Below are 25,603 nucleotides of genomic sequence, written 5' to 3' on the forward strand. Positions count from 1 at the left end.
TTATAATTTTGATTTAGCAATGCAGGTGTTTTTCCTCGAGTCACAATACTAAAAAAAAAAAAATACATGCAAACTACCTGGGAGAATAAAAGATCAACCACAATGGTACACAAAAGACTGAAACCAGGTACCTATACGTGATGGGACAGTTTGGGTAGCAATGTAATCTGAAACTTTCCTTAGTGTTATAAAATGGCCCTTTATGATTTTTGAGGTAATCTGACCAGTTTTTTTTACCATTTATGAGTGGATAACAAAATGACCAATGAGGACTCCACTCAGACAAGAAATTTGTTTTCTTCTGGGTATAATTCAAGGTGCTAGTTGTCACCTTTATAGCCCTACGTGGCCTGGGGCCAGGTTATTTGAAGGACAGTCTTTTCACAGTTATGTCTAACAGGATCCACCAGAGCATGGAGGCAAGGAATATTGTGGCTCTCGTCTCCTAAGGAGGTACGTCTGGTGGGACACAAAAGAAGGGCCTTCTCAGTGGTGGCTCCGTCCCCTTGGAATATCATCTGCCCAGAGATTAGACTGGTCTCCACTTTGACATTCTTTAGCACGGCCTTGAAGACCTAGTTTTGCCATCAAACCTGAGGAATCCAGAGTGGGATGGAGTCAGGGGTTGGTTCTGCCCAGCTTTACTGCCAGTTCACTCGCTCGCTTTGTGTGCGCAGGTCCACACTGCGCACACATGCGCAGTTCAATTAAAATTGTTCTGCGCCATGCGCGGAACTAAAAAGCAAGATGGCGGCAGCAACAGCAGCGACGAGGGAAACGGTTCAGAGGCGTGACAGGCCTGGGTCGCTGCCGCTTCGAGCTGGGCCAAACCTGTAGGAACCCAACCAGTCAAATAACCCATCAAGTGGGTTATTTGATTGATTGCTGTTGCTGTGGGTGGGGGGAGGTGGTGGTGGGGTTATTATTTTTATTGTTGTATGTGGGATTTTAATTTTGTTGTTAGTTGCAAAGTCGTGTCCGACCCATTGCGACCCCATGGACAACACTCCTCCAGGCCTTCCTGTCCTCTACCATCCTCTGGAGTCCATTTGAGCTTCGGTATGACGCATTCTCCTCATACAACTTTTTTGTAAACTGCCCCAAATCACTAAAAGTGAGTGGGCGGCCATGTAAAGTTCCCAAAATAAATAAATAAATAATTGGGCAGGAGTTATTAGCTACTTCGATTTAAACTTCGGTTTCCTAGATAAAAGCAAGAAGTTGCAAAAACATTTTTCAAATTAAGCTTTTAACCGATACATTCTGTTTTGGATTTGTGCAGTAGTGCCATTACTTGACTTTAATGGTTGATAATGCCTAGTTCCGCCCAAGTGGATCAAAGCAATTTTCAGTGTAATTATATATGCATAGCAGAGTATTATAGCCGGTCATCTCAATCGAGAGAGCCATGGGAGGAGCAATTGGCTATATGCACAACCTGTGCCTTTGCAAATAGTTCCAGGCCAAGGTCACGAGTTGTGCATAGAAACTCAGTAGGGATGCAAAAACGATTGGTTTGTTAGTATGAAGTCACGCAAATGATCCTTTGCACATCCACAAAACTGGGATTTTTAAAAACCCGCACATTGACTTTAGTCAGTGTAACCATTATTTTGTTTTAAAATTTCCTTTTATATATCTCAATATTTAATTTCACTGGCAATTTATCTTGAAAAACAAAATCTGTTGTCTGAACGCAAGAAATGCAAGCTGGGAACTTTCCATTATTTCGCCGTTTTATGGCTTCACTAGGCTGTTATTAAGCAAACACGCCAGTGGTGGGTTGCCAATTTTTTTTAATACTGGTTCGGGCGCACGAGCTTCTGCACATGCGCAGAAGCGCCTGGGCAAGCCTCCCGCCACCATTCGCCCGATCCAGGCCGAACCGGGAGCAACCTACCTCTGAAACACACTAGTCATAAAATGAAAGGCCATGATTGTTAACCAAACCTATTGTTGGCTATGGATTGCTTTTGCCAAAAAATAGAAGTAAATGGCCATTTTCAGAAAAGCAAAAAAAAAAAAAAACATTGCAAATTGAAATCACGTGATTGTGGATGCTGCAAAAGGCTATAAATGAGAGCATCTAAAATGTGATGTGACAATGGGGGAAGCTTCTTCAGAACTGATCTTATAAGTAGTTTTTTTGGGGAGGGCGGTCTGTTCTAACAAGTCACTAAGTGACGAGTTGTAAATTGAGGACTTCCTGCATCTAGTTAGTAAACGAATGTGCTTGCAGGCTAATGAGTTCAATCCCTAATAAGAAGTTTTATGAATGGAACAGAATAACATCTGGCTATCTACTTCTGACGCTTCCCAAACAGGACGAAACTCCGCTTATAGTGACTCCTGCTGGTCAATGACATTGAACTTGTATGAATTACACATATGCACAAATAATTTGGGGGATGAATACGAAGAGGTTGGAAAAATCAGGGAACAAGAATGACTTGGAAGTTTGGAAAGATCTTTATGGCTAGTAAAGTCACAGAAACTTCACTTGAAAGCCTTGTAAATTAATTCTGCACAGCATATAATTAAAGTGGAGACCCTCAAGTTCTCCTCCTCAAGGTCCTTCTCACATTTTACTCATTCCCGAGTTCAAGGATATATTTTTGGGAAGGCCTTGTTTCCTCTCTTAAGCGTCTTCCAGTCTTCTCTGTGTTCTCTTTGGTGTTTTGTCCCACTTATTACAAAAGTTTGCAGCTGTACGCTAAATAAATACATAGTAAATATTTGCAGAGGACTCTGAATGCTTTATATCCCAGCAGAAAGCCTTATCAACAGGCAGTCCTCAAGTTATGTTCATAATGGGCTGTCCATTACAATTTGAATGAACTTTATGAATTTTAAATGAACCTACGACAGTTCATTTAGTGACCGAAGTGACAACGGCACTGAAAGATGTGAATTACGGCCACTTTGTCAGACTTATTAGCAACCTTTGCAGCATCCCCATATGATTTACATCCGGGTGCTTGGCAACTGGTTCATACTTATACTTCATATGTTGCTGTGTCTCAGGGTCACGTGATCCTCTTTTACAAGCGACAGGTGGAAACTAATCAAGGAGAGAAGCAAGCTAGGACTAAAGAAATTCCCTGACCGTGAGAACAATTAACCAGTGGAACAGCTTGCCACAAGAAGCTGTGGTTCCTCCAAACACTGGAAGTTTTAAAGAAGAGATTGGACTGTCATTTGTAAGAAATGGTGTAGGGTCTCTGCTTGGGTGGGTGGCTGGGGCTTGGACTAGATGACTTACAAGGTCCCTTCCAACTCTGTTCATCTGTTAAACAATTAGAGGACCACTAAGTGAACTTAATGACCCCCACAATCCCTGCTCTCCCAAACCATTCATTAAACAAATGTGGGGGTTGTTAAGTGGGCCATGTGATATCTCAGGCATGGAGACACGCTGGGAAGCCTAGTGCAGGCACAAGCCCACCTTCCTTGGGTCTCCCAAGGCCTCCCACCCTCTCTGACATGTCACATGCTCTACTCCCCACCCCCTTCGAGTCTCCACAATCATTTCTCTATTGCTAGCCATAGCTCTGCCAAGGTTAGCCTAACGGGACGGAAGTAATAGCTAGCTTTTAGTTAGCTTTTGCCAGAAAAAAAGAATTTCTCAGGGTTTTCTTTCTTTTGCTAAAACCTAGCCTTAGCTTCTGCCAGGCTAAGAACTTGGCCAAGATTGTTTTTCACCAGAAAAAGATGGCCCCTTGTGGGATTGTGCCCCAGCAATGGACCTGCTCACCCCTCGTTCTCTACCCCAATCGCCTGAGCTCCGGAGTTTTGAAAAGTGAGTGAGTGGTCAGTGATGGGGAAGTGTGTGGAACAGTGGGGTAGCAAAGCGGTTCCCGGATTTATGCTGACCTGATGGGACAGGATGGGAGGATTACACAGTGGGGAGGTGCTGTTGTGTCTCTGCAGTCATGAAGTCCTAAATCAGGGGTCTCCAACCTTGGCAACTTTAAGCCTGGAGATCTTCAACTCCCAGAATTCTCCAGCCAGACCCATCCTAAATGACCACAGGACTATTGCAGCAGAAGTTAACTTTGGATCAAAAATACCTTTTGGGGTTAATGTTGTAATGTAGAATACTTCTAGGTGACTGGTTGTTAGTTGAAGACTGCCTGCAATCTGAAAATAGAAAGGATGCAGGTGGAGTTCCTAATAATCAATACATGCAAACTACAATACAAGTAGCCCCAATTTAAGACCAGAATTGGGATCACATTCCTGGTCATAAGTTATTATGATTATAAATTGAGGCATTGTGATCAGACTCATATATATATATATTGTTAGATACTAGCATCAGCTATAATGGTTTCCACCAAGGTCCTCTGTTCCCGTGGGAACAGAGGTTTAATCTCATTGGTCGAAAGGTCTGACAGCTCCCTATAAAAGGGCTGCTGTCAGACTCAACCTTCGCTGGATTGTACATAGTTGCTACTGAGTTAATAAAGAGCTGTTGTTACCGTTAGCCTGTGTGTGCCTTTCCATTACCCGATCCAACATAAGTAGACCCGAATACAACAAGACCAGCATATATATACATAAACATAAACATATATATATATATGTTTTCGTAGACCCGAATACGCCAAGACCTGCATACCCGTGAAAATCTACAAAAACAAATACAGACACACAGACACAGACACACTCACATACGTAGGCTGTTAAGCAATTGCAAGGGCAAATGTTTTATTTTGAATGGGTGGTTTTGTCAGAAACTAGCACCCCTCCCCAAGTCATGGTTATGTAACAACTGATCATAAAGATGAGCCATATCTCCATTTGTGTGTCCGTGTGCGTGTGCACACATGTATACAGGCACACTTGTTTTTGTGTCCAGAAGTGCTTTATAGGCCATTCTGGTTCCCTTCAGAATTTCAAAGCACCATTAAATGACAGTTAAATCGAGATTCAACATCTTGCTGGCAAAGGTAGCTTGTATTGGTTTTACGTTCCTTTCTTGGAACCAGAAAGCCAAGCAGGAGCAGATTTTGGGATGCAGAAAAATGCAGAGCCGGCTCACAACGATCAACTTCAATCACTTCCTTAAAATATTAATTATACCGTTCAGGAAGAATGCATCAAGATTTTCTTCTCACTCCATCCCCCTTAGGCCTCGATAGTATTAGTTAGATAATAATTGTCCAGGAAGGACAAAGCTAGCTAGATAGCTAGCTGAACTTAATTTTGTCACTTTAAATGTACACTAATTGGCATACATTAATACAATTTCGTTGGATGCAGACCCCATTAAGTCTTCACTGCAATCATGGTTCATTTTGTTTTTGTTTTTAAACTTTTGATTCATATCTATTATTTAACACTTGCAAAACCTATCCAACAACTCCCCGCCGGCGGGAGAAACACGATGGGCGGAGCTAACAGGCGGGGGAGTTAGCAATAGGCGGGGCCTGCAATTTGGCATTTCTGCCGCTTGTTTTGTTAGTAGGCGGAGATTGGGGTGAACCGACTTTGTCGAACCGAAGGGGAGGACGGATGTATCTTGGTTCGACCAACCGAACCTTGCCTTTAACCGATCTGCACGTTTATCAATACACGCTCTGCCCCATTCAAGAAGAGAGATAGGAAGAGGCTTTCGGGACGTCCCAAGCGGACGACAGGCGCCCGCTCCCTACCCTCCTGCTTTTCCTCCCTCCTCCACTGGCCGGAGGTGGTCCATTCCAAAGAGCGCGCGCCTCTCCCACGGTTCGGCGGCTGCCTGGGCAATTGTGAGGGGGCGGGGGAAGCGGACAGGGTGATCCGGGGGTTCGGCGGTGCTTCATCGCGCTCGGAAGCCGAAGCGGCTGCAAACGCCGGGCGGGATCATGGCGAAGGAGGAAGACAAGGGGGAGATGAAGGTCCCCGAGGAGATGTTCAAGGATGTCAAGTTCTTCGTGGTGGGAGACATCGACTCCAAGGTAACCGAGGGGACATCGCCGCGGAGGGGGGTGCATGCTCTTCCGCCTCCTGGGCTGTTCCTCCGATCTTCCTCCCCCCGCAAACCTTATTGGGACCAAGCGATGACAGCGGCTCGTGAGGCGGGGGGGGGGGAGAGAGAGAGGAGGAAAGAAAGCGCATGCGCTCTCGCGAGAGCCTTTTCCAGAGAGCGGGACAGGGGAGCATTGTTGCCCCTCGCGCGTGCTGGAAGCGAGGGGTGGGGAGGGAAAGGGCAGGGAGATCAGCCGTTAACGGTTCGCAGCGGCCCGCGTGAGACTGACGTGATCTCCTTCCCCTCCTGTCAGTCAGTCAGTCCCGCGTTTGCTGCTGCGGAAGCCCGGCAGGCCTCTGCTTCGGATTGAGAGGGTTTTGGGGGGCGGGAAAAGCATGGCGAGGGGCAATCTGAGGGCCGGGTGGTCCTCCCGGTGTCCGTGCTGCTTGTAGTCCCCTCACGGGAAGGGGGCTCGGACTAGGCCTCTGGCGCTCCCCTTCCCTCGCTTGCCGTTTCCTCCTTTCTGTCGCCCGCCGGTGAATGAGCTTTTAAACCACGCTTTATATATAAACTGGGTGAAACCAGTCAGGGGACTGTGAGAAGGTTCTTGGAGTCTTAGTGAACAACCAGCTGAATAAGAGCCAGCCGTGTACGGCTGCAGCCAAAAAAGCCAATGCGATTCTAAGTTGCTTTAAGTGAGGGATACAATCAAGATCAAGGGAGGTACTAATATCACTCTATAAAGCCCTAGTAAGACCACACCTTGAGTACTGCAAACAGTTTTGGTCACCACTCTATGAAAAAGATGTGGAGACTCTAGAAAGAGTGCAGAGAAGAGCAACATAGATGATTAAGGGACTGGAGGCTAAAACATATGAAGAACGGTTGCTGGAATTGGGTATGTCTAGTTTAATGAAGGGAAGGACCAGGGGAGACATGATAGCAGAGAGGAGGAGGTCAAGCTATTTTCCAAGGCACCTGAAGGCCAGAAAAGGAATAATTGATAGAAACTAATCGAGATATTCATCTTAGAAATGAGGAGAAATTTTCTGACAGAACAATCAACCAGTGGAACAGAAGTTGCTTTCGGAAGTTGTGGGAGGTTCATCACTGGAGGCTTTCAAGAAGAGATTGGAGTGCCATTGGTCAGAAATGGTGTAGGGTCTCCTACTTGGGAGGGGGGTTGGACTAGATGATCTACAGGTCCCTTCCAACTTTGTTAATCTGTTATCTGTTAAAATCTCATGGCAGGAAAGGATTCCTTCCCCCCAGGAGAACAAGAGGGAATCCCCAATTTGTCCTCTTCTACAGAAACTGATCCCTCGTATTAAAAAAGAAAGAAAAAAAAAGACATGACGGTGAATCTTCTTTTCCCTGAACTGATAGTCTTCCGCGGGCAGGGAAGTTTCCTTCTGTCAGTGGGAGAGAGCCAGTAGCCACATCAGGCCATCCAATCTGACAAGGTCTAACTTGCTGCCTCTGGATGTGGAAGGTGGCAGTTGCTGGCTGATCCCTACTGGGAAGCGAAATGCAGCTGGAGCTGCTTAGCTTTTCGATGGGAAAGCACTAGGTGATAACAGGCTGCAGGACAGATTGGGAAGCTGAAAAACATCCCGAAAGAGAAGCTCATGCTGTGTGCCTAAAATGCATTCTCAATTTGTTTGTAATAAGACCCATTGACTCATCAAATCATCTGCACCAATAGAAAAAATAATCAAGCAACGAATTTGTGAACACCTAGAAGCAAATAAAGTAATAGCCAAAAGCCAACATGGATTTGTCAAAAACAGATCATGCCAGACTAATCTTATTGCATTCTTTGATAATGTGACAAAATTAGTGGACCAGAGGACTGCCATCAATATAGTTTACTTGGACTTCAGTAAGGCTTTTGATAAGGTAGACCATAACCTACTACTAGATAAAGTAGAAGAATGTGGATTGGACAGCATCACCACCAGATGGATTCGTAACTGGCTGACCAACCACACTCAACGTGTAGTCCTCAATGGAACTGCATCTACATGGAGGGAAGTATGCAGTGGAGTACCCCAAGGCTCGGTTTTAGGCCCAGTACTCTTCAACATCTTCATCAATGATTTGGATGAGGGAATAAATGGGGAACTCATCAAATTTGCAGATGACACCAAGCTGGCAGGAATAGCCAACACTCCAGAAGATAGGCTTAAGATACAGAAGGATCTTGACAAACTTGAACATTGGGCACTATCTAATAAAATGAAATTCAATGGTGAAAAGAGTAAGGTTCTACATTTAGGCAACAAAAACGGAATGCACAGGTACAGTATAGGTGGTACCTTGCTCAATAGTAGTAACTGTGAAAGGGATCTTGGAGTCCTAGTGGACAACCATTTAAATAGGAGCCAGCAGTGTGCAGCAGCTGCCAAAAAAGCCAACATAGTTCTAGGCTGCATAAACAGGGATAGAATCAAGAACACGTGAAGTGTTAATACCACTTTATAATGCCTTGGTGAAGCCACACTTGGAATACTGCATTCAGTTCTGGTCGCCACGATGTAGAAAAGATGTGGAGACTCTAGAAAGAGTGCAGAGAAGAGCAACAAAGATGATTAGGGGACTGGAGACTAAAACATATGAAGAACGGTTGCAGGAACTGGGTATGTTTAGCTTAAGAGAAAGAAGGACTAGGGGAGACATGATAGCAGTGTTCCAATATCTCAGGGGTTGCCACAAAGAAGAGGGAGTCAAACTATTCTCCAAAGCACCTGAGGGTAGAACAAGAAGCAATGGGTGGAAACTAATCAAGGAGAGAAGCAACTTAGGATAAATTTCCTGACAGTTAGAACAATTAATCAGTGGAACAGAAGTTGCCTCCAGAAGTTGTGAATGCCCCAACACTGGAAGTCTTTAAGAAGATGTTGGTAGCCATCTGTCTGAAACGGTATAGGGTTTCCTACCTAGGCAGGGGGTTGGACTAGAAGACCTCCAAGGTCCCTTCCAACTCTACTATTGTATTGTAAAATATGTGTAGTTTAGGATTGAAATGTGGGAGTCCTTGGTGCTCTCTTGAATTATTTTCTTTACCCATTTTCATTATGTTTCATTACCCATTTTCAAGAAAGCAACCAATCTCAATAGAGCACCAAGGACCTCACACATACCAAAGCTGTTTTGCTTTTGTATTCTGAAACTTTTATTTTTTTAACCATTTCAATGTTACAAATGTGGATCTGGGGCACAAAATGATTGCAATTTAATGCTGGAGTAAACTTCATTCAGGATACAGCAACTTTTCCTCCTCCCCTGATGGAATATCATTTTTGAAGAAAACATAATTTTCTGTGAGGTCCAGGCTTGGAAAAATAAGGTCTGGCTGGAACCAAAATAAAAAAATAATATTTCCTGGGCATTGAAATCAGAAGGAATTATGGGTAGTTTCACACTAAATCTCTTTATATAAATGAAATGAAAATGAGATGGGGAACATGTGAGAAGATTGTTTTTATAATAAAACAGTTTTCTTTGCAAGAACTAAGCTAAATTAGGATTTTTTTCTGGCTTTTCAAAATTTCTGCCTTTCAACATGTAAAAATGATGTGTTCCTAGGCAATTTATTTAATGAGAAATAAAATGAGTTCAGTGCAAGAAAGAATTACCGTATGTTCTTTTTCTAGAAGTTTCAACAGATGACCAAATTATCTTATATACCGTAATTCTATATGGCATAATCAGAAGGAATGAAGTTCTTAGAGATCTAGACACATTTATAGAGTATTTGGTGCACCGAATACATGTTTTTAACGAAATAAATGTGAAATACAAGCATCTTTCATGCAATACTGACATCCAGGGAAAAGATGGTAAAAGTAAAACTTTCTTATTGTGCTACATTTCATTTTTCATTATTTTACATTTTATTTATTGCTGTCTTTGGCCAACTATGTGTTTATTATGTTGAGAGAGAAGAGCTGATTTTTTTTTCAAGGAAGGCTTCAGGTAGTCCAATTTTAATGATCTGTGGTATTCATACAGCATGTTTAAATGTATTAGAGAAAAACTAGCAGATCAGCAGTAGGATTGGGGAGTTAAATGTTAGCCCAAAGAGCCCCTAGAGGTCTTTCTCTGATCGGTCATGTCATGAACTTATGAGAGAGGGGTTTTTATTCAGTTTCAGGCAATAACACCTAGAATGCTGCCCCCCAAAACTTGGAGTGATTTCAAAAGCTCTTTTATTTCTATTTTAATTCCCTTCCACATGATCACATGGGGTGGAATAGGGTTGGTAGGATAGATCAGTGGTTTTCTTCTCTTTCCTGCTCCCAACCAAAGCTCTTTAAAAAAAAAACTAAGCAAAGACCTAGGAATTATAGCCTTTCTCCCTAGCAGTTAGGGGAACAGCTTATTGAATCAGTCTTGAATACAAACCAGATGTCTTCTGTCTTTCACTGATGTCCAGCAACAAGTTCGTTGTTTGGCTTCATTGAAATTCTCTGGGAAAGGTGATAATATTAGCGTGAATGTACGCACTTTATGTCTGGGAAAATATGATTTGTTGTACCTAAGCATTTTTCTGAAACTGAAAAGACTAACATTTCACTCTCATGTTATATAGGTTATTCAACTTCTGAAAAATGGGAAGGCAAAGGAAGTTTCCTATAACGCTCTAGCTTCACACATCATTTCAGAAGATGGGGATAATCCAGAAGTTGGTGAATCTCGTGAAGTGTTTGATCTTCCAGTAGTAAAAGTAAATATTTAGAGCATTGTAACTATTGTTATAATGGATGGGCAGGACAAGAAGCAATGGATGGAAACTACTCAAGGATAGAAGCAACCTAGAACTAACAAGAAATTTCCTGACAATTAGAACAATTAACCAGTGGAACAACTTGCCTCCAGAAGTTGTGGGTGCTCCAACATTGGAAGTTTTTAAGAAGAGATTGGACAACCATTTGTCTGAAATGGTATAGAGTTTCCTGCCTGAGAAGGGGGTTGGACTGGAAGACCTCCATGGTCCCTTCTAACTCTGTTATTCTATTGTATTCTATTGTTTTAGTAAAATTAACATTTTGATACAGAACATAATGTTTCCAGGTTTGCATGCAAAGAAATGCTATTTGTGTGTGTTGAGAAGGAAGAAAAGGGTCAAGTCCATCACTTTGAGCACTGTGTTTTGTGCATTATGAGCCTACTGGTAAACAGCAAATTAAAGCCTCATCTCAGATTCCTGGCCCCAAAAAACAAAAAAACCCTACGTTTTTGGAATCAGGATTGATAGTCCCAGTTATCTGGCTGGCTAAGAAATATCCTTACTGTTGCCTTGTACAAGTTATCATATGTTTCAATAATATCCAATCCTTTCAATATTTGGAACCTTAACAATAAATCAATTTTATTATAATCACATCAGCATAGTTTGGAACACTAATATGAACATAAAACCCACAGATTATTAATTGTTTACATGTAGAGGGTTCCTATTCAGTATTTTATATCTACAGATAGGCCTGGGAGAAATTGTTTGAAAACACACAGCTGTTGCCAATTAACATAGATAATACAGAAATAAACAATCCTTTTAAGCCTGATAAGATAGCTTAATAGCAATAGCACTTAGGTTTATATACCATTTCACAGTGATTTACAGCCTAATCTAAGTGGTTTAAGAGTCAGCATATTGCCCCCAACAATTAAATATGAATGAATGAATGATAATCAGGTGAGTGTATACGCTTATGGTTATAATTAGAAAGTTATTCTCAGATATATAAATGCTTACTTATTGTTTTTTAAATCCTATTCTAGCCTTCCTGGGTGACTTTGTCTGTTCAGTGTGGAGCTCTTCTGCCGTATCCTTTCCAGTGAATATGTTAACAAAATTATATAACATTGATGTTTTTAATATAACTTGCTTTTTAGTTAGGCAAGAAATTGTTTAAGAGAATTAATTAAAGGAATGTCCTCCTATTTTTTAATGCTCTTGTGAGGTCTAGTTGCTTAATTGAAACAATTCTTTTTTCTTTCTTTGCTAGTCCTTTGAAATTTTTGAGAGAATGTATATTGAAATTACTGTTTGTTCAAAAAACAAGCTATTCACTCAAATAATCTGATAATTTTATAGCAGAAGAAGGATTGTGATCTCAAATCTACCAAATTCATTTCTTCTTGATTGCGTAATGCTAGATTAGTTTTCTTTCTGCTCTCTCTTTTTAGAAAACTTGGTATGCGCAAAACTATGCAAGGTTTCTTGTGAAGTTTGGGAAATTTTTCATTTGTTTATGTTAATACATTTTACATTTTATTTATATTATTTCCTTGACTTAATTTTGTCAGAGTAAATGGCTTTTCTCCAGAATCCTGTCAGATCTTTTTTGGAGTTACTGCTTGTCTGTCTCAGGTAAAATATTTTACAAAGCAGCTAAATGATACAATATGCAATTCAAAATATTTTTAGCTAAAGTACCTTACATTTTTTGGTAGGTTTCCTCTGAAGATCGGAATATGTTGTGGGCTTTGATTACGTTTTATGGTGGGGATTGCCATTTGAGCCTGAATAAAAAATGTACTCATTTGATTGTGCCTGAACCAAAAGGGGTAAGAATTTTAATGCATGTTAATGTTTTTTTAGCATATGGAATGCAGGTCAATGTCTTGTAAGTATGTTACCATTTTAAGAGGTTTCAGCAATATGTAAGTAGATTAATATGGAAGTCATTTCATACTTTTGATGAAATCAAAAGAAATTTGGCTGACATGTTCCTAGGCAAAATTGTGTTTTGGGGACTGATAAAATATTCTGATGAATGATAATGCATTTTAGCTTATGTTATTTTCAAATAATTGGTGTCACAGCTAAAATAGGTGTTACCAATAAAAGGGAATAGGATATAATAGCTCAGGGTTGCACTGTGGGGCCTTTGGTACTCTGAGTTTGGTTGTTTTCTTGCAGGTGTTTCATTACCCAGCTGGGTAATATCATCAGTAGTAGGGGGGTATGGGGGTTGCTCTCTGAAAGCAGTGAGAAAAAAGGAGGTGAAAACAGTAACAGGAATGGAATACCTGCTATTTTCTAAGGAAAGACTGCTGAATAATTCAAATGCCACAGATTTTACCATCCATTTGTTTAATTTAATTTAATTTTACTTTTTTATTAATTAACTATTACATAGTTCTATCTAAATTATGTCTCCTACTCCAGAGTAGGAGTGGGGTAGACTTTGGGTAATTATTTATAAAGATCTATGTAAATCAAGGCATTTTCCCATAACTTCCACTCCCCCAATTAAAGTAGCATAAAAAAACCCTAATTAGCCACCAGTAATAACCAGGTTAGCAATTGATTGGCCACTGAAAAACAAGCATTTTTAATACCCCTTGGCATTTCAGAAGCGAGCAGGCTGGATACAGTTATCATGTCAATTTATTTCATACCATTCAGCCCTTGATCAAAGACATCTCCTTTCTGATACATGTTCCTCTAATCTTTTGAGAAGATAAGATTCTAAACAGGTCCTCTCTAGATAACCTCATAGGACGGACAGGAAAGGGGTCCCTGATATAGTCTGATGCTGTGCCTTGTAGGGTTTGGTAAGTAATAACCAGCATTATGAATTCAGCTGAGATATCTATCAGTAGGAGCAGCCAGTTGAGCAATTACAGAGTAAGTAAGTTTCATCTATCAGCAATCTGACATTTGAAGCTTTTTGAATTCATTGTTTGCATTTATAATATTTACATTTCAAATATTTTTGTTCTTTCCAGGAAAAATACGAATGTGCCAGTAAACGAGAGAACATTAAAATTGTGACACCTGATTGGATTCTAGATTCTATATCTGATAAAACCAAAAAAGATGAGGTTCCCTATCACCCCCGTTTAATAATATATGAGGAAGAAGAGGAAGAGGAAGAGGAGGAGGAAGAAAATGAAGAACAGTATTCCCAAAATGAAGGGAGTACTGATGAAAAGTTATCAAGTCCACCATCTTCTCAAGAAGGATCTCCTTTGGGCAATCGAACTTTTTCTCCTAAGTCTATTGATGCTGACAGAAACAAAGGAGAACTTATGTTTGATGATTCATCAGATTCCTCTCCTGAAAAGCATGAAAGAAATTTGAACTGGACCACAGCTGAAGTTCCACAGACTGTTGCCAGAAAGCACACATTGACTCCAGGCAAGGACTCTGGATTGATTAATTTGTGTGCCAATGTCCCACCTGTCCCAGGCAATATTTTGTCCCCTGATATCAGAAGTAATATAATGGCTTCAGTACAAACTCCGCAAAGCTCTGGACATCCTGAAATGATGACAACATGGAGTCCTGCAGTCCGGACACTAAGAAATATTACCAATAATGCTGATATTCAGCAGGTTAATAGACAATCAAATGTAGCACATGTAAGTACTTTTAAAGTATATGTTGATATACTTCTCTCTTAATATAATATCAATAGTTGGGATTTCCCAGAAGTGACCCGTGACGAATTGCACACGTGTGCAACACACTTGTCACCTGTCATAAGATTTTGTTGTTGGTTTAAGATTTTCTGTTTGGAGCTCTTAGATCTCTCTTGATCATCCTGGATTTTTTGAATACAAAAGGATCCTAACTGGTCTGTGAACGTCAGAAATAAAAGGAGCATTTAAAAGAGAGAAATGATTCTTTTGTTGTTAAAATGTAGGGTGTTTTCTGAAAGTCTAGTGGAGTATAAAAACATACTCCATTGTACGCCGCCCCGAGTCCTGTCTGGAAAGGGAGCGGCTAATAAATTTAAATTTATTATTATTTATTATTATAATTTAAGATGGCATTTTTCTTTTCTACACAGTCTTGGATTTTTACATGGTAATTCTAGGAAGAATTCTATTTGCTTATCTGTGTTTTAGTGAACTACTTGTAATATTTTTGAAGTCTTATCTGGAAGCAATTAACCACAGCCTAATTAGGGCAGCTCTTTAAGAGCCTTCAGACTTCAAGTCGTGCTAAGTGTAATTAACCAAGGCATAGTATCAAGAAAGCATTTCTACAGCAGTGTTGCAGGTCTCAGCGATGCAAGTTATTTTTCAGATTAAACTCCAAATATTGGTCTATCAAAATCTATATATATAAAAGTCAACTACCACTCACTCATCACAAATTCTCCACAATGGTAAAGCATATAAACTTGAAATTTGGAACGTACGTTTCTCTTGGCTTCTAGGTGCTCACTAAGAAAGGATTTTTCGAAGTGACCATCAGATCATCAGTATTCCTTATACAGTATTATATTATTTAACATGTGTCAATGCTAAGGAGTTAGACGTTCTATTCCCCCTCGCTAGATCGGGCGTGGGTGTGGCCAGCGCGTGACTTATCCGGCCTGCGGGTTTTACGTGTCAATTTATCAAGCCCAATCACATAGCTTCGTAGTGAAGCATGGGTATCCAGCTAGTATCTAATAAACTAAGGAAATGTTTATTTCATTATATATGCCGTTGTTTACTTAGATCTTTAGGAAAGTCCCCTTGACAGTAATATCGCTTTGTCAAAGTTATGGGAGTGATGCACTTCATTCAGAATTGTAATGTTCCCCATATTCAGCTTTTGAAAACATGCTAGAACAGGGGTGACAAACCCGCGGGCCAGATGCATCACACATTGGCTATGCTCACCCCCAGTACAGCGAACAGGAAAAAAGTCATGATACGTCACATGACAACTGCGTGACGCCGCAAGTTTGACACCCATGTGCTCGAGTATTTGCTTTCATTTTGCTTTTAATGTTCTTTAAATATATTTAATTTAATCTTACTGTTTTTATGTTTTTATTATTCGATTCCTTCTGAATAATCCTGGTAGCTTTATTAGATAGCTTTATTAGAAATATTAGGGAAAAAATAGAACTATAACTATAATAAAGCCTCTGTGTTGTTTTCTAGATCTTGCAGTCACTTTCAGCACCCACAAAAACTTTGGAGCCACAGATAAACCACAGCCAGCAGGGGCATCCCAACGCAGTCTTGCTTAGCCAGGTCAAACTGGCGCCAGAAACACGCTTAGTACAGCCGCCTCCGCCTCAGCATCACCAGCCTCAGCAACCGCTGCCACCGCAGCAACAGCAGCAACAGCATCACCATCTCTTGCATCTCCAAGCCCAGCAGCTCCTGCAGCTGCAGCAACAGTCCCAGCCGCCACAGGCTCAAATTCCCCAACCACCTTTCCAACAGCAGCCACATCAGTTTGCCCAACAGCAGCAAGTCCATCAGCACCAGTTTCCTCAGCAGCAGCAGCAGCCGCAGCAGCAGCCGCAGCAGCAGCAACTCCCCTTCCCTTCCCAACTGGTACACTCCCAGCAACAAATGCACCGCCCCCCACAACCCATGCCATTTCAGCAGTTGCATCGATTGCAACAGCAGCACCTGCAGCAACAGCAGCAGCGGCAGCAGCAATTGCAGCTTCAGCAGCAAAACCTTCAGCAGTTACAGCATCAGCAGCAACAGCAACTTCAGCAGCAACAACTTCAGCAGCAGCATTTACAACAAATGCAGCAGCAGCAGCAAATGCAAATGCAAATGCAAAATCAGACACCACAACACTTGACTCCAACATCTCAGACACTACACCATCAAGTTCCAATTCAGACCCCACAGAATCCGCAGCAGCAACAACTGCAGCAGCATCAACTGTTTGGACATGACCCATCTATAGAAGGTAGGTTAATTAGTTATATGCATCCTGACTTGTGGTTAGTGTTTTATTCTATTTTCCCCAAAAGATCAACCCTGTGAGATAGATTAATGATTAATCTATTTTGTTCTTGCACATTGAGGCAAAATTGTTTAAAATGAAGAAAAAAAGTATTTGGCTGTTAAATTATTGGTTAGTAGTAAATCAGCTATAGTAAACTTGGTAAGAATATATTAGCATGCACAGTATCCGTTACGAATACAAACAGCTGTCAGCAAAGCAAGCCTTTTCCCTTCAGTGGATTTCTGAAAGAAGGAAGCTGTGTTAGTAGATAAGCAGGACATTTCTAAAATGGCTGTGCTGTAACCAATTATATATGAAGAACCAAAGAAATCAAGGCTAGCTACTGTCCTTAAATGCTTAAAAGATTGCTCTTAGGACTTTTGGAACTCTGTTTAGTTCTTTAAGTGTCATCAATTGGATTGACCTAGAAATGATTTCTGGCCTATCTAACTTCATACTAGAACCACTAGAACAGTGATGGCAAACCTATGGCACGTGTGCCACAGGTGACACGCAGAGCCATTTGTCAGGGCACGTGAGGCACTGCCCTGAGTTCACCCTTTTTTAAAGCCATTTTCCACCCTCCCCAGGCTCCAGAGGTTTTATAGGAGCCTGGGTTAGGGCGAAGAGCCTCTCCCCCACCCCCGGAGGCCCTCCGGAGGCTTCATGAGCTTCCCTGAGGCCTCCGGAGCGTAAAAAACCGGCCCTACGGGCAAACCGGAAGTTCAGAAACTGACTTCCTGTTTGCTCGGAGGGTCATCTTGACTCCTCCGGAGGCTTCAGGGAAGCCTCTTGAAGGTCCCTGCAGCCTTCGGAGCACTTAAAACGACCCTCCAAGCAAACCAGAAGTGACTTCCTGTTTGCTTGGAGAGTCGTTTTGACTGCTTTGGAGACTTCAGGGAAGGTTGTTTTTGCCCTCCCTATGCTCCTATATAGCCTCTGGAGCTTGGGGAGGGCGAAAAAAGCATGCAAAAATGGGGGGGGTGTTGCACCTATAGTGCACGGATGCGCACTGGGGGTCGCGCATTGCATTATGGTGCGGCGCACCTGCACACGACCCCCCTGCCCTCCCCACACTTATGGCACGCAAGCCAAAAAAGGTTTGCCATCGCTGCACTAGAAGAAAACCCAATTACTCAGTTGCATTGTGCTTCAAATAGTGATATCTCAAATATAATGGTTAAATTGTGAATGCAGTTAGCACTTGAATCCAATATGCTTCCCTCTGTGTCAGCTTTTTTTAAATATGGAGTATATTTGTCAAACTTGTCCTCTCAAAATATTCAGTCCACACATTCACATGGATTGCAACTTTTTTATACCAGTATCAAACAGGTAGACATGCTTAACTTCTGCCTCATGGGACTCCTTTCTCAACAATCCATTCCCATATTTCCTGTTTCATTCTAAACTAAGAACTATACGGACACAACTGATTTCCGCTGCTGTCTGCTAAGCTAGTGGATGACAGGGATGCAATATGCAAATCATAAAGTAGCAGCCTAATTGTTGTTAGTATTTTTGGAACCTTGGGATATTATTGGTCAAAATACAGAGCAAAACAATGTAATTTGTTCTCAAACACAATTCTCAAGATTGAACTTTCTTTCAATCTTGGAATCTGTAAAATGTCTATTTGGGAATTGAGATGCTTTGCACACACTTAGCAAGAAGGCCTCTTGCTGAGTTTGAAAGATAAAACCAGACATCTGCATTTCAATACTGATAGGTTTGAGAGAAACCAAGTTTTAAATGTACATAACATTATAGATGATTGCATTAATTATAATTTAAGAGAAAAAAGTGTTTTAGATTAATTTCAACTGCATTGTTTTTTTCAGTTCCTGAAGAATATTTCTTACTGGGTTGTGTCTTTGCAATTGCTGATTACCCTGAACATATATCTGATAAACAACTGTTGGCAACTTGGAAAAGGGTAAATATCAGTTCCATTTGTGAATATTTTTCAAATCAGAATTCCTAAGTACATTTTTAATGAAAAATCAAATTAACCTATTTTAAAAATAAATTTGCAGTAGTTTCTTTGTAACAAATGAATTATAACAAAATGTATTTAGCAGTATCCCAAACTATACCTGTTTTTACCAAAAGATGCAGTATTTCACCACTGTTTTAGGGTTTTCCCCCGTTGATTGGGTAACTTCAAACATTTCTATATTTATTATGTTACACTGACATGTCTTTTCAGTTTTCTTAATTTTTATTTTAGGTAATCCAGATTCATGGTGGTACAGTTGATCCTACACTTACAAGCCGATGTACACATCTTCTTTGTGAAAGTCAACTTAGTAACATGTATGCACAGGTATGTCAGAACACCATATATTATTTCTAGTTAAGGTAAAAGTCTGATAACTCTTTCTAGGTTTTTAAAATATAGTTTATATAGTTTTTATTATCAGTAGCAGAGAGTATATCCAATTAATATGTAACTCTTCAAACATGAGATCTTGAAGTTTGAAGCTTAATATATTGCCCTTTTTGTCCATAATATTTAACTACCATGGGAAGTTTTTCGTTGGCTCAAACACAAAACAATAAGGGTCTCATTGGTTCAAGAGCAAAACAAACAAAATTAAAGTAAACCTGAATTAAATCCAGGAATTTCTTCTGCTAATGTTAAGGGGAAAAACTTTACTTTGTTTGCTGGCTGTTCCAAAACACCCATCTCTAGTCTCCTCCTCCACATGTTTCAGGCTTGCAGCTTCATTGGTAACTCAGTTATGCTGACTCTGGAGAGAAGACTTAAATATGAGGAATAAGACAGGATATGTGCCTGCAATTTTTCAAATCAAATGCTTTTCCACAGTGCATAGGAATCAGCTTGGTCTAGAAACTAGGATACCATGAAAATGAAATTCAGTGGTGAAAAATGTAAGGTTCTGCATTTAAGAAAGGTTCTGCAAGAAAAACAAAATGCCTACGTAGAATATATGTGGTACCTTGCTCAATAGTAGTAATTGTGAGGGGGATCTTGGAGGCCTAGTGGACAATCACTTAAATATGAGCCAGCTGTGTGCAGCAGCTGCCAAAAAAGCCAACACAGTTCTAGGCTACATAAACAGAAGGATAGAATCAAGATCACATGAAGTGTGAATTTATAACGCTTTGGTAAGGCCAGCTTTGGAATACTGCAAACTCAGTTTTGGTCACGACAATATAAAAAAGATGTTGATACTCTAGAAAGAGTGCAGAGAAGAGCAACAAAGATGATTAGGGGACTGGAGGCTAAAACATGAAGAACAGTTGCAGGAACTGGGTAAGTCTAGTCTAGTGAAAAGAAGGACTAAGGGAGACGTGATAGCAGTGTTTCAATATCTCAGGGGCTGCCACAAAGAAGAGGGAGTCAAGCTATTTTCCTGTACGCTGCTTGGAGAGTCTAAGCATGGGTTAACACAGTGTATCTGCCCAAGGACTGAGTTGATTTTTCCCCTGGCCACGCCTCCTTTGTCTTCTTAGATCCAGTTTTAAAAACTCAGTCCGCCCGATAGGACTAGTTGTGGGGAGCTCTCAGTCATTGGATAGATAGGCTGGACTCTCCAGGAGAAATTAGTAGGAATAGTAAATTAAATTAGGAGTTTATTAGGATTTTCCCCTTTTTCTTTTACCTTGAGTTTTAGTTGCATTGTTTTGAAGGTAATTTGATTTATAGCTGTCTTCTGAGGCGACGGTCGAGCCCCACCTGCTGCATTACGCTCGCAGTGGGTGGAACAGCTGAGGCCACTGGTCCGGCGGCTGCCAGCGAGTGTGGGGACGGCTGCGGCTCTCCGCGCATCTCCAGCCGCTCTTCAGGGAGAAATTGGTGAGATCTACTCCCTAGCGGCGTCTCCTCACGCTCGAGAGAGTGCGGCGGCCATTCTGGAAGCGGCGCTTTGGCGTTCTTTCCAACGGCTGCTAATTAGGTGCCGGCTGCATCCTTGGCTGTTTAAAAACGCGAAAGTTGCGGCAGCCATCTTTTTTTAGAAATTTCGGCAGCGGACCACGACAGCTATTCGCACCTCTCCGCCTCAGCGCAGATCACCGCCAGGGGTTGCGAGGGCCTGTCCGGGGCGCTGGCAGGACCTGATCTCCCTTATCAGCAACCCTCGTCCCTGGGGGGGGGGGGCAGTGGAGTGTCCTGGTGTCCTTATCCAGCCTCCAGCTTCAGCCTGATCTGCGGACACTTAGGAGCCAGCTGGCCAGTGTACAGTGCCCTTTCCTGCAGCTGCTTCATCCTCCACCCGGACCAACCACCCTAACCATGGCAGATGAAGGTTTGGAGGAGTTGGCAGGGCCATCTGCGAAGCGCAGCAGGCCAGATCTCTCAGGCCAAGGGAGAAAGGGAAATAAGGACACAGGGGGGAAGGCTTCCTCTGGGAGCAGGGGCCCGAAACACCAGGGGCATAAGAAGCAGGAGGCCCCAAAGGAGGGGCCTAGTAAGACCCAGGCCCCTCATCCTCCTCAGGCCTGTGAGGCTGGGCCGCGGTCTCCCCTGCCCAAACTTGAGAGAGAGGAGTCTCTCTCTAATCAAGAGGATCAATCATCTTCTCTCAGTGGTAGGGATTCCCTGTCTGGCTCTCCTGCAGCCTCCCTAGGTTACCCAGACTCTCCTAGTTCTTCAGTAAGGGAGGAGTTGGAATCTTTCCATGGTTGCCTCCACGTGGAGGACTCCATGGCACCCGTTAGATGTGCAAGAGGGCGAGACCCTTCTAGGCCTAGGCCTGTAGAGGACAAAGGCCCGGCTCTCTCAGCTGAAATGAGGGAGGTTATAGCCCAGGCTATTTCCCAAGGAGTGGTTGAGGCCATGTGCCAAAAGGAAAGTAAAAGTGGCAAGGCCCCTAGGGCTGCACACTTCCAAGCAGAGAGTAGGAGCCGCGGCCTTGAATCCCCAGGCACCTCTGTTACCACAGAGGTCTCTGTGTGGGAGGAGGACGTTGCGGATGAGTTTAACTATCAGAAGAAAAGACATGCCTCCCGATAAGCTGGCTTTCACTGGCCTTTTCAAACCTTCATTGTTTACACAAGGCCAGGGCCTCTACGGAGCTCGGGGCCAAACCTAAGGATAAGCCATTCCCTCTACTTCCCAGGACCTTAAAGTAGGGCTATTTAGTCAGACTGCTCCAGACCCGGAGCTTATCCCGGTCCCTGACTTGTTCATGGACATGGTACAGCACCAATGGGCGCAGCCGGGTACTCTGGCCAACTCCAGTGAGGGAGACAAGTCCTTGTACCCTCTGGAACCAAAATTGGAGGATGTATTAAAATTGCCTGAGGTGGATGCCCCGGTGGTCTCTCTGACCTCCAATTCGACTTTTCCGGCAGACCTGTTAGAGGGCCTTAAGGCGGAGGACAAAAGGTCTGAAAAGGCCTGTCATAAAACGCACCAGACGGCCGCCTGGGCGATTAAGGCATCCACCTCCGCCTCATTCTTCACAAGGGCATCCTTCCCGGGCGACCTCCTTACTGATCGTCCAACTCTTGCAACTACTGGGCGTCATGATATCCTGTCTCAGTGTGGTTCCCTGGGCTCGACTTCATGCCAGGGAACTACAGTGGTTCCTGCTGCCGATGCAGAGAGCGAAGGTCAGCAATTCTCCCAGGAGGGTTCGGCTCCAGTTGAAGGTGTCTCGCTCCCTGGGATGGTGGCAGTCGAAGGCGGTAGAGAAGGGCTGTCTGTTCAAGGAACCCGACAGAATCGTAGTAACGTCGGACGCCAGCCTCTACGGTTGGGGTGCGCATTGCCAGGGTCAGCTAGTGCAAGGCAAGTGGTCGCGCGCAGAAGCAGCCCGAAACATCAATTGGCTGGAGCTGAAAGCGGCCCGATTCGCTCTAAGACAATTCTCAAGCCAACTGGTTGGTCGCCATGTTCTGCCGCTTATGGACAATATAGCAACAAAGTCCCATGTGAATCGGAAGGGTGGCACCCACCCCAAGCGACTAATGGCAGAGGCGGAGGCCCTGGGCCATTGGGCAGAGCATCACCTAGCATCAATAAGAGCGGATCACATATCCGGCACCAGCAATGTGAGAGCGGATTGGTTGAGTCGACAGACGATCGACAATTCCAAGTGGAGACTACATCCAGACCTGTTCCGTCAAATTGTGAGGTGGTTTGGCCTTCTACAAGTCGACCTGTTTCCGACTGCAACCAACACACGAGATTCTTCTCGCGTTACCATTCGGCACAGGCGGAGGGGACGGACGTGCTGAGCGCCAGGTAGCCTCCTGGACTTCTGTACATGTTCCCGCCCCTCCCGCTCATTCCGCAGGTGATCAACAAACTCCTGGCAGAAGGGGCGGAGCTCATTCTGGTAGTTCCACATTGGCCCAGGCGGTCCTGGTACGCGGATCTGTTTGATCTCTCCGTGAAGAGACCGTGGAGAATTCCTCAGGAGCAAGTGGCCCTGAGCCAGGGGGCCATCAGTCATCCAGAGCCCCAGTGGCTCCAACTAGCCGTCTGACACTTGAGGGACAGCTTCTGAGGAAACTCCACCTCTCGGATAAAGTAATCCAGACCATCCAAGCCTCTAGAAGACCAGCCACAACTCGCATCTACGATGCAACCTGGACAGCATTTTCTAATTGGTGCAAACAATGTAACATTATTGATGTCAAAGCGTCCATACCTCAGCTGCTGGACTTCCTCTAGGAGGGATTGGACAAGGGCCTGCCCCCCCTCCCCCAAATCTCAGGCATCAGGTTGCTGCCTTGTCAACCATTTTGGCTAGAGACTATAATCAGTCCTTGAATCATCATCCCCAGGTCAAGAGTTTCTTGAAGGGGGCTACCAATCTACAATCTCAGAAGGTACACAGATACCCGTCCTGGAACTTGCTGTTCGTTCTGTGGTCCTTGACTACTGCACCATTCGAGCCGCTGAGAACGGTCTCCCTACGCCACTTGACTCTTAAGACCGCCTTTCTAATAGCGATCACTTCTGCTAGAAGGTATCAGAGATTGCGGTGTTTTCTGTCAGAGAGGAACTGTGCATCGTCCATCCAGATCGAGTCATCTTGCGCCCTGACCCTACCTTCTTGCTGAAGGTGAAAACTCATTTTCACAGATCTCAGGAGGTGATACTCCCGAACTTTTGTCCCAAGCCTCACAAGGAACACACTTCGCACAAGCTGGACGTGCGGCGAGCGGTTCGTCTCTACATGAAAAAGACTAAAGACTTCAGACATTCAGAATCCTTCTTTGTGTCATTTCAACCGGGGTCGTTGGGTCGCAAGGTCTCTTCATCGACCATTGGACGCTGGCTAAGGGCCTGCATTAAGATGGCTTATGAGCATCAAGGCAGGGCTGTACTGGATCGTGTGACGGCGCACTCCACAAGGAGCGCCGCCACTACAGTGGCCTGGGCGACCCAGGCATCCATCATTGACATTTGCAGGGCTGCTACATGGGCTTCACCCACAGCATTCATCAGAAACTATAAAATTGACACCTTTGCCTTAGCTGAGGTCTCCTTTGGAAGAAGAGTTCTACAAAAAGTTATGAGACTCCGGACAATCAGGACACTCCCTGCCCTGGGACACAATAGCTTGGGTATGTCCCATGCTTGGACTCTCCAAGCAGCGCACAGGAGAATGACCGTTGACTTACCTGAACAGTCATTCTCTGGGTGCTGCGGGAGAGTCCAAAACCCGCCCAGGGTTGATGGAAAGAACCAAGACCATACCGTAGATTTAGGATACTTATGGGCGTCCTATGCCGGACAAAACCTCGTTTTTAAAACTGGACCTAAGGAGGCAAAGGAGGCGTGGCCAGGGGAAAAATCAACTCAGTCCTTGGGCAGATAGGCGGTGTTAACCCATGCTTGGACTCTCCCACAGCGCCTAGAGAACGACTGTTCAGGTAAGCCAACAGTCATTCTCCAAAGCACCTGAGGGCAGGACAAGAAGCAATGGGTGGAAACTAATCAAGGAGAGAAGCAACTTAGAGCTAAGGAGAAATTTCCTGACAGTTAGAACAATTCATCTGTGGAACAACTTGCCTCCAGAAGTTGTAAATGCTGGAAGTTTTTAAGAAGAGATTGGCTAACCATTTGTCTGAAATGGTATAGGGAATCCTGCCTAAGCAGGGGGTTGCACTAGAAGACCTCCAAGGTGCCTTCTCTCTCTGTATTATCTTACAATACAAAATAATAATAATAGAGATGTTTTTAAATGTATTCATTCAAATTCTACAGCTCAACTCAATAATTCTGATAGGCTTACCATTATATTTTAAAATAAAATAAAAAAACTAAGTAAAATATTTATCTAAAAGACATATCGTATAGCAGCTAAGATATTTGGCTACATAACAATAAACTCAGGAAACTGAGCTCCAATACATTTAGCATCCCAGGCTCAGGAGCACAGCCAGATTTGTAGACCTTTATGAGAGCCTGTAGTCCATGAAAGCTAATGTGATAATGTTGTCTTAGATTGTGTTTGTGAGGCAAGTGCCTCCACTTTTCATTTCCAAATGGAATTGAGGATGACCTGAGCTGAAGAAACTTCTTAGGTAAAAAAAAAAAAACCAGAAAGTCCAGTTGCCTCTTGAAAAAGCACCTTTGGGACATAATGGTGTAATGTTTAAGGTGATGAGTGAGAACTAGGAAATTTACTGACAGCACTAGATGAAGAAGGCAGTTGCTTTTTCTCAAATCAATTTATCTATTGGTTATTATTATGGAGAAAAAAATAGAAGAAGTGATACTACATAAGTCAAGAGATAAATTTAAGAAGTAAGTGCCATATAACATTTGGTGTTACGCACTATAGCATACATATCTAAACTTTCAGACTCCAGTGTTGATTTAAAAGTTGTAACTGAAAACTTAATACACCAAGAATGCATTTTATTCATCTTTTTAAAAATATTTTTATGTAGTGCTTATAAAATGTAGTAAATTAAAACCTATAGTAAGAATGTTCTGCTGCACGTGTGAATAT

The 25,603-nt window shown here is 42.9% G+C and overlaps 1 protein-coding gene across 4 annotated transcripts in view; it reads left to right on the forward strand.

Annotated features, from left to right (window-relative positions):
• Positions 1-5,763: 5,763 nt before the first annotated feature.
• Positions 5,764-25,603, forward strand: part of PAXIP1 (PAX interacting protein 1) — a 42,500-nt gene continuing 22,660 nt past the window's right edge. For 3 of the 4 annotated variants that reach the window (XR_014173566.1, XR_014173567.1, XM_081932653.1), the window contains exons 1-9: positions 5,764-5,939; positions 10,545-10,679; positions 11,738-11,781; positions 12,266-12,329; positions 12,413-12,526; positions 13,694-14,329; positions 15,851-16,622; positions 18,503-18,597; positions 18,892-18,987. Coding sequence is in view for 2 of the 4 variants with exons in the window: in XM_081932653.1 (XP_081788779.1) it covers positions 5,847-5,939; positions 10,545-10,679; positions 11,738-11,781; positions 12,266-12,329; positions 12,413-12,526; positions 13,694-14,329; positions 15,851-16,622; positions 18,503-18,597; positions 18,892-18,987 (2,049 nt within the window). In the remaining 2 variants the exon portion in view is untranslated. The remainder of the gene's footprint in view (positions 5,940-10,544; positions 10,680-11,737; positions 11,782-12,265; positions 12,330-12,412; positions 12,527-13,693; positions 14,330-15,850; positions 16,623-18,502; positions 18,598-18,891; positions 18,988-25,603) is intronic. The other variant, XM_081932654.1, reaches the window with a different exon arrangement.

The sequence above is a fragment of the Natrix helvetica genome, assembly GCF_964273705.1.
Source record: "Natrix helvetica genome assembly, chromosome: Z".
In the NCBI taxonomy this organism is placed as follows: domain Eukaryota; kingdom Metazoa; phylum Chordata; class Lepidosauria; order Squamata; family Natricidae; genus Natrix; species Natrix helvetica.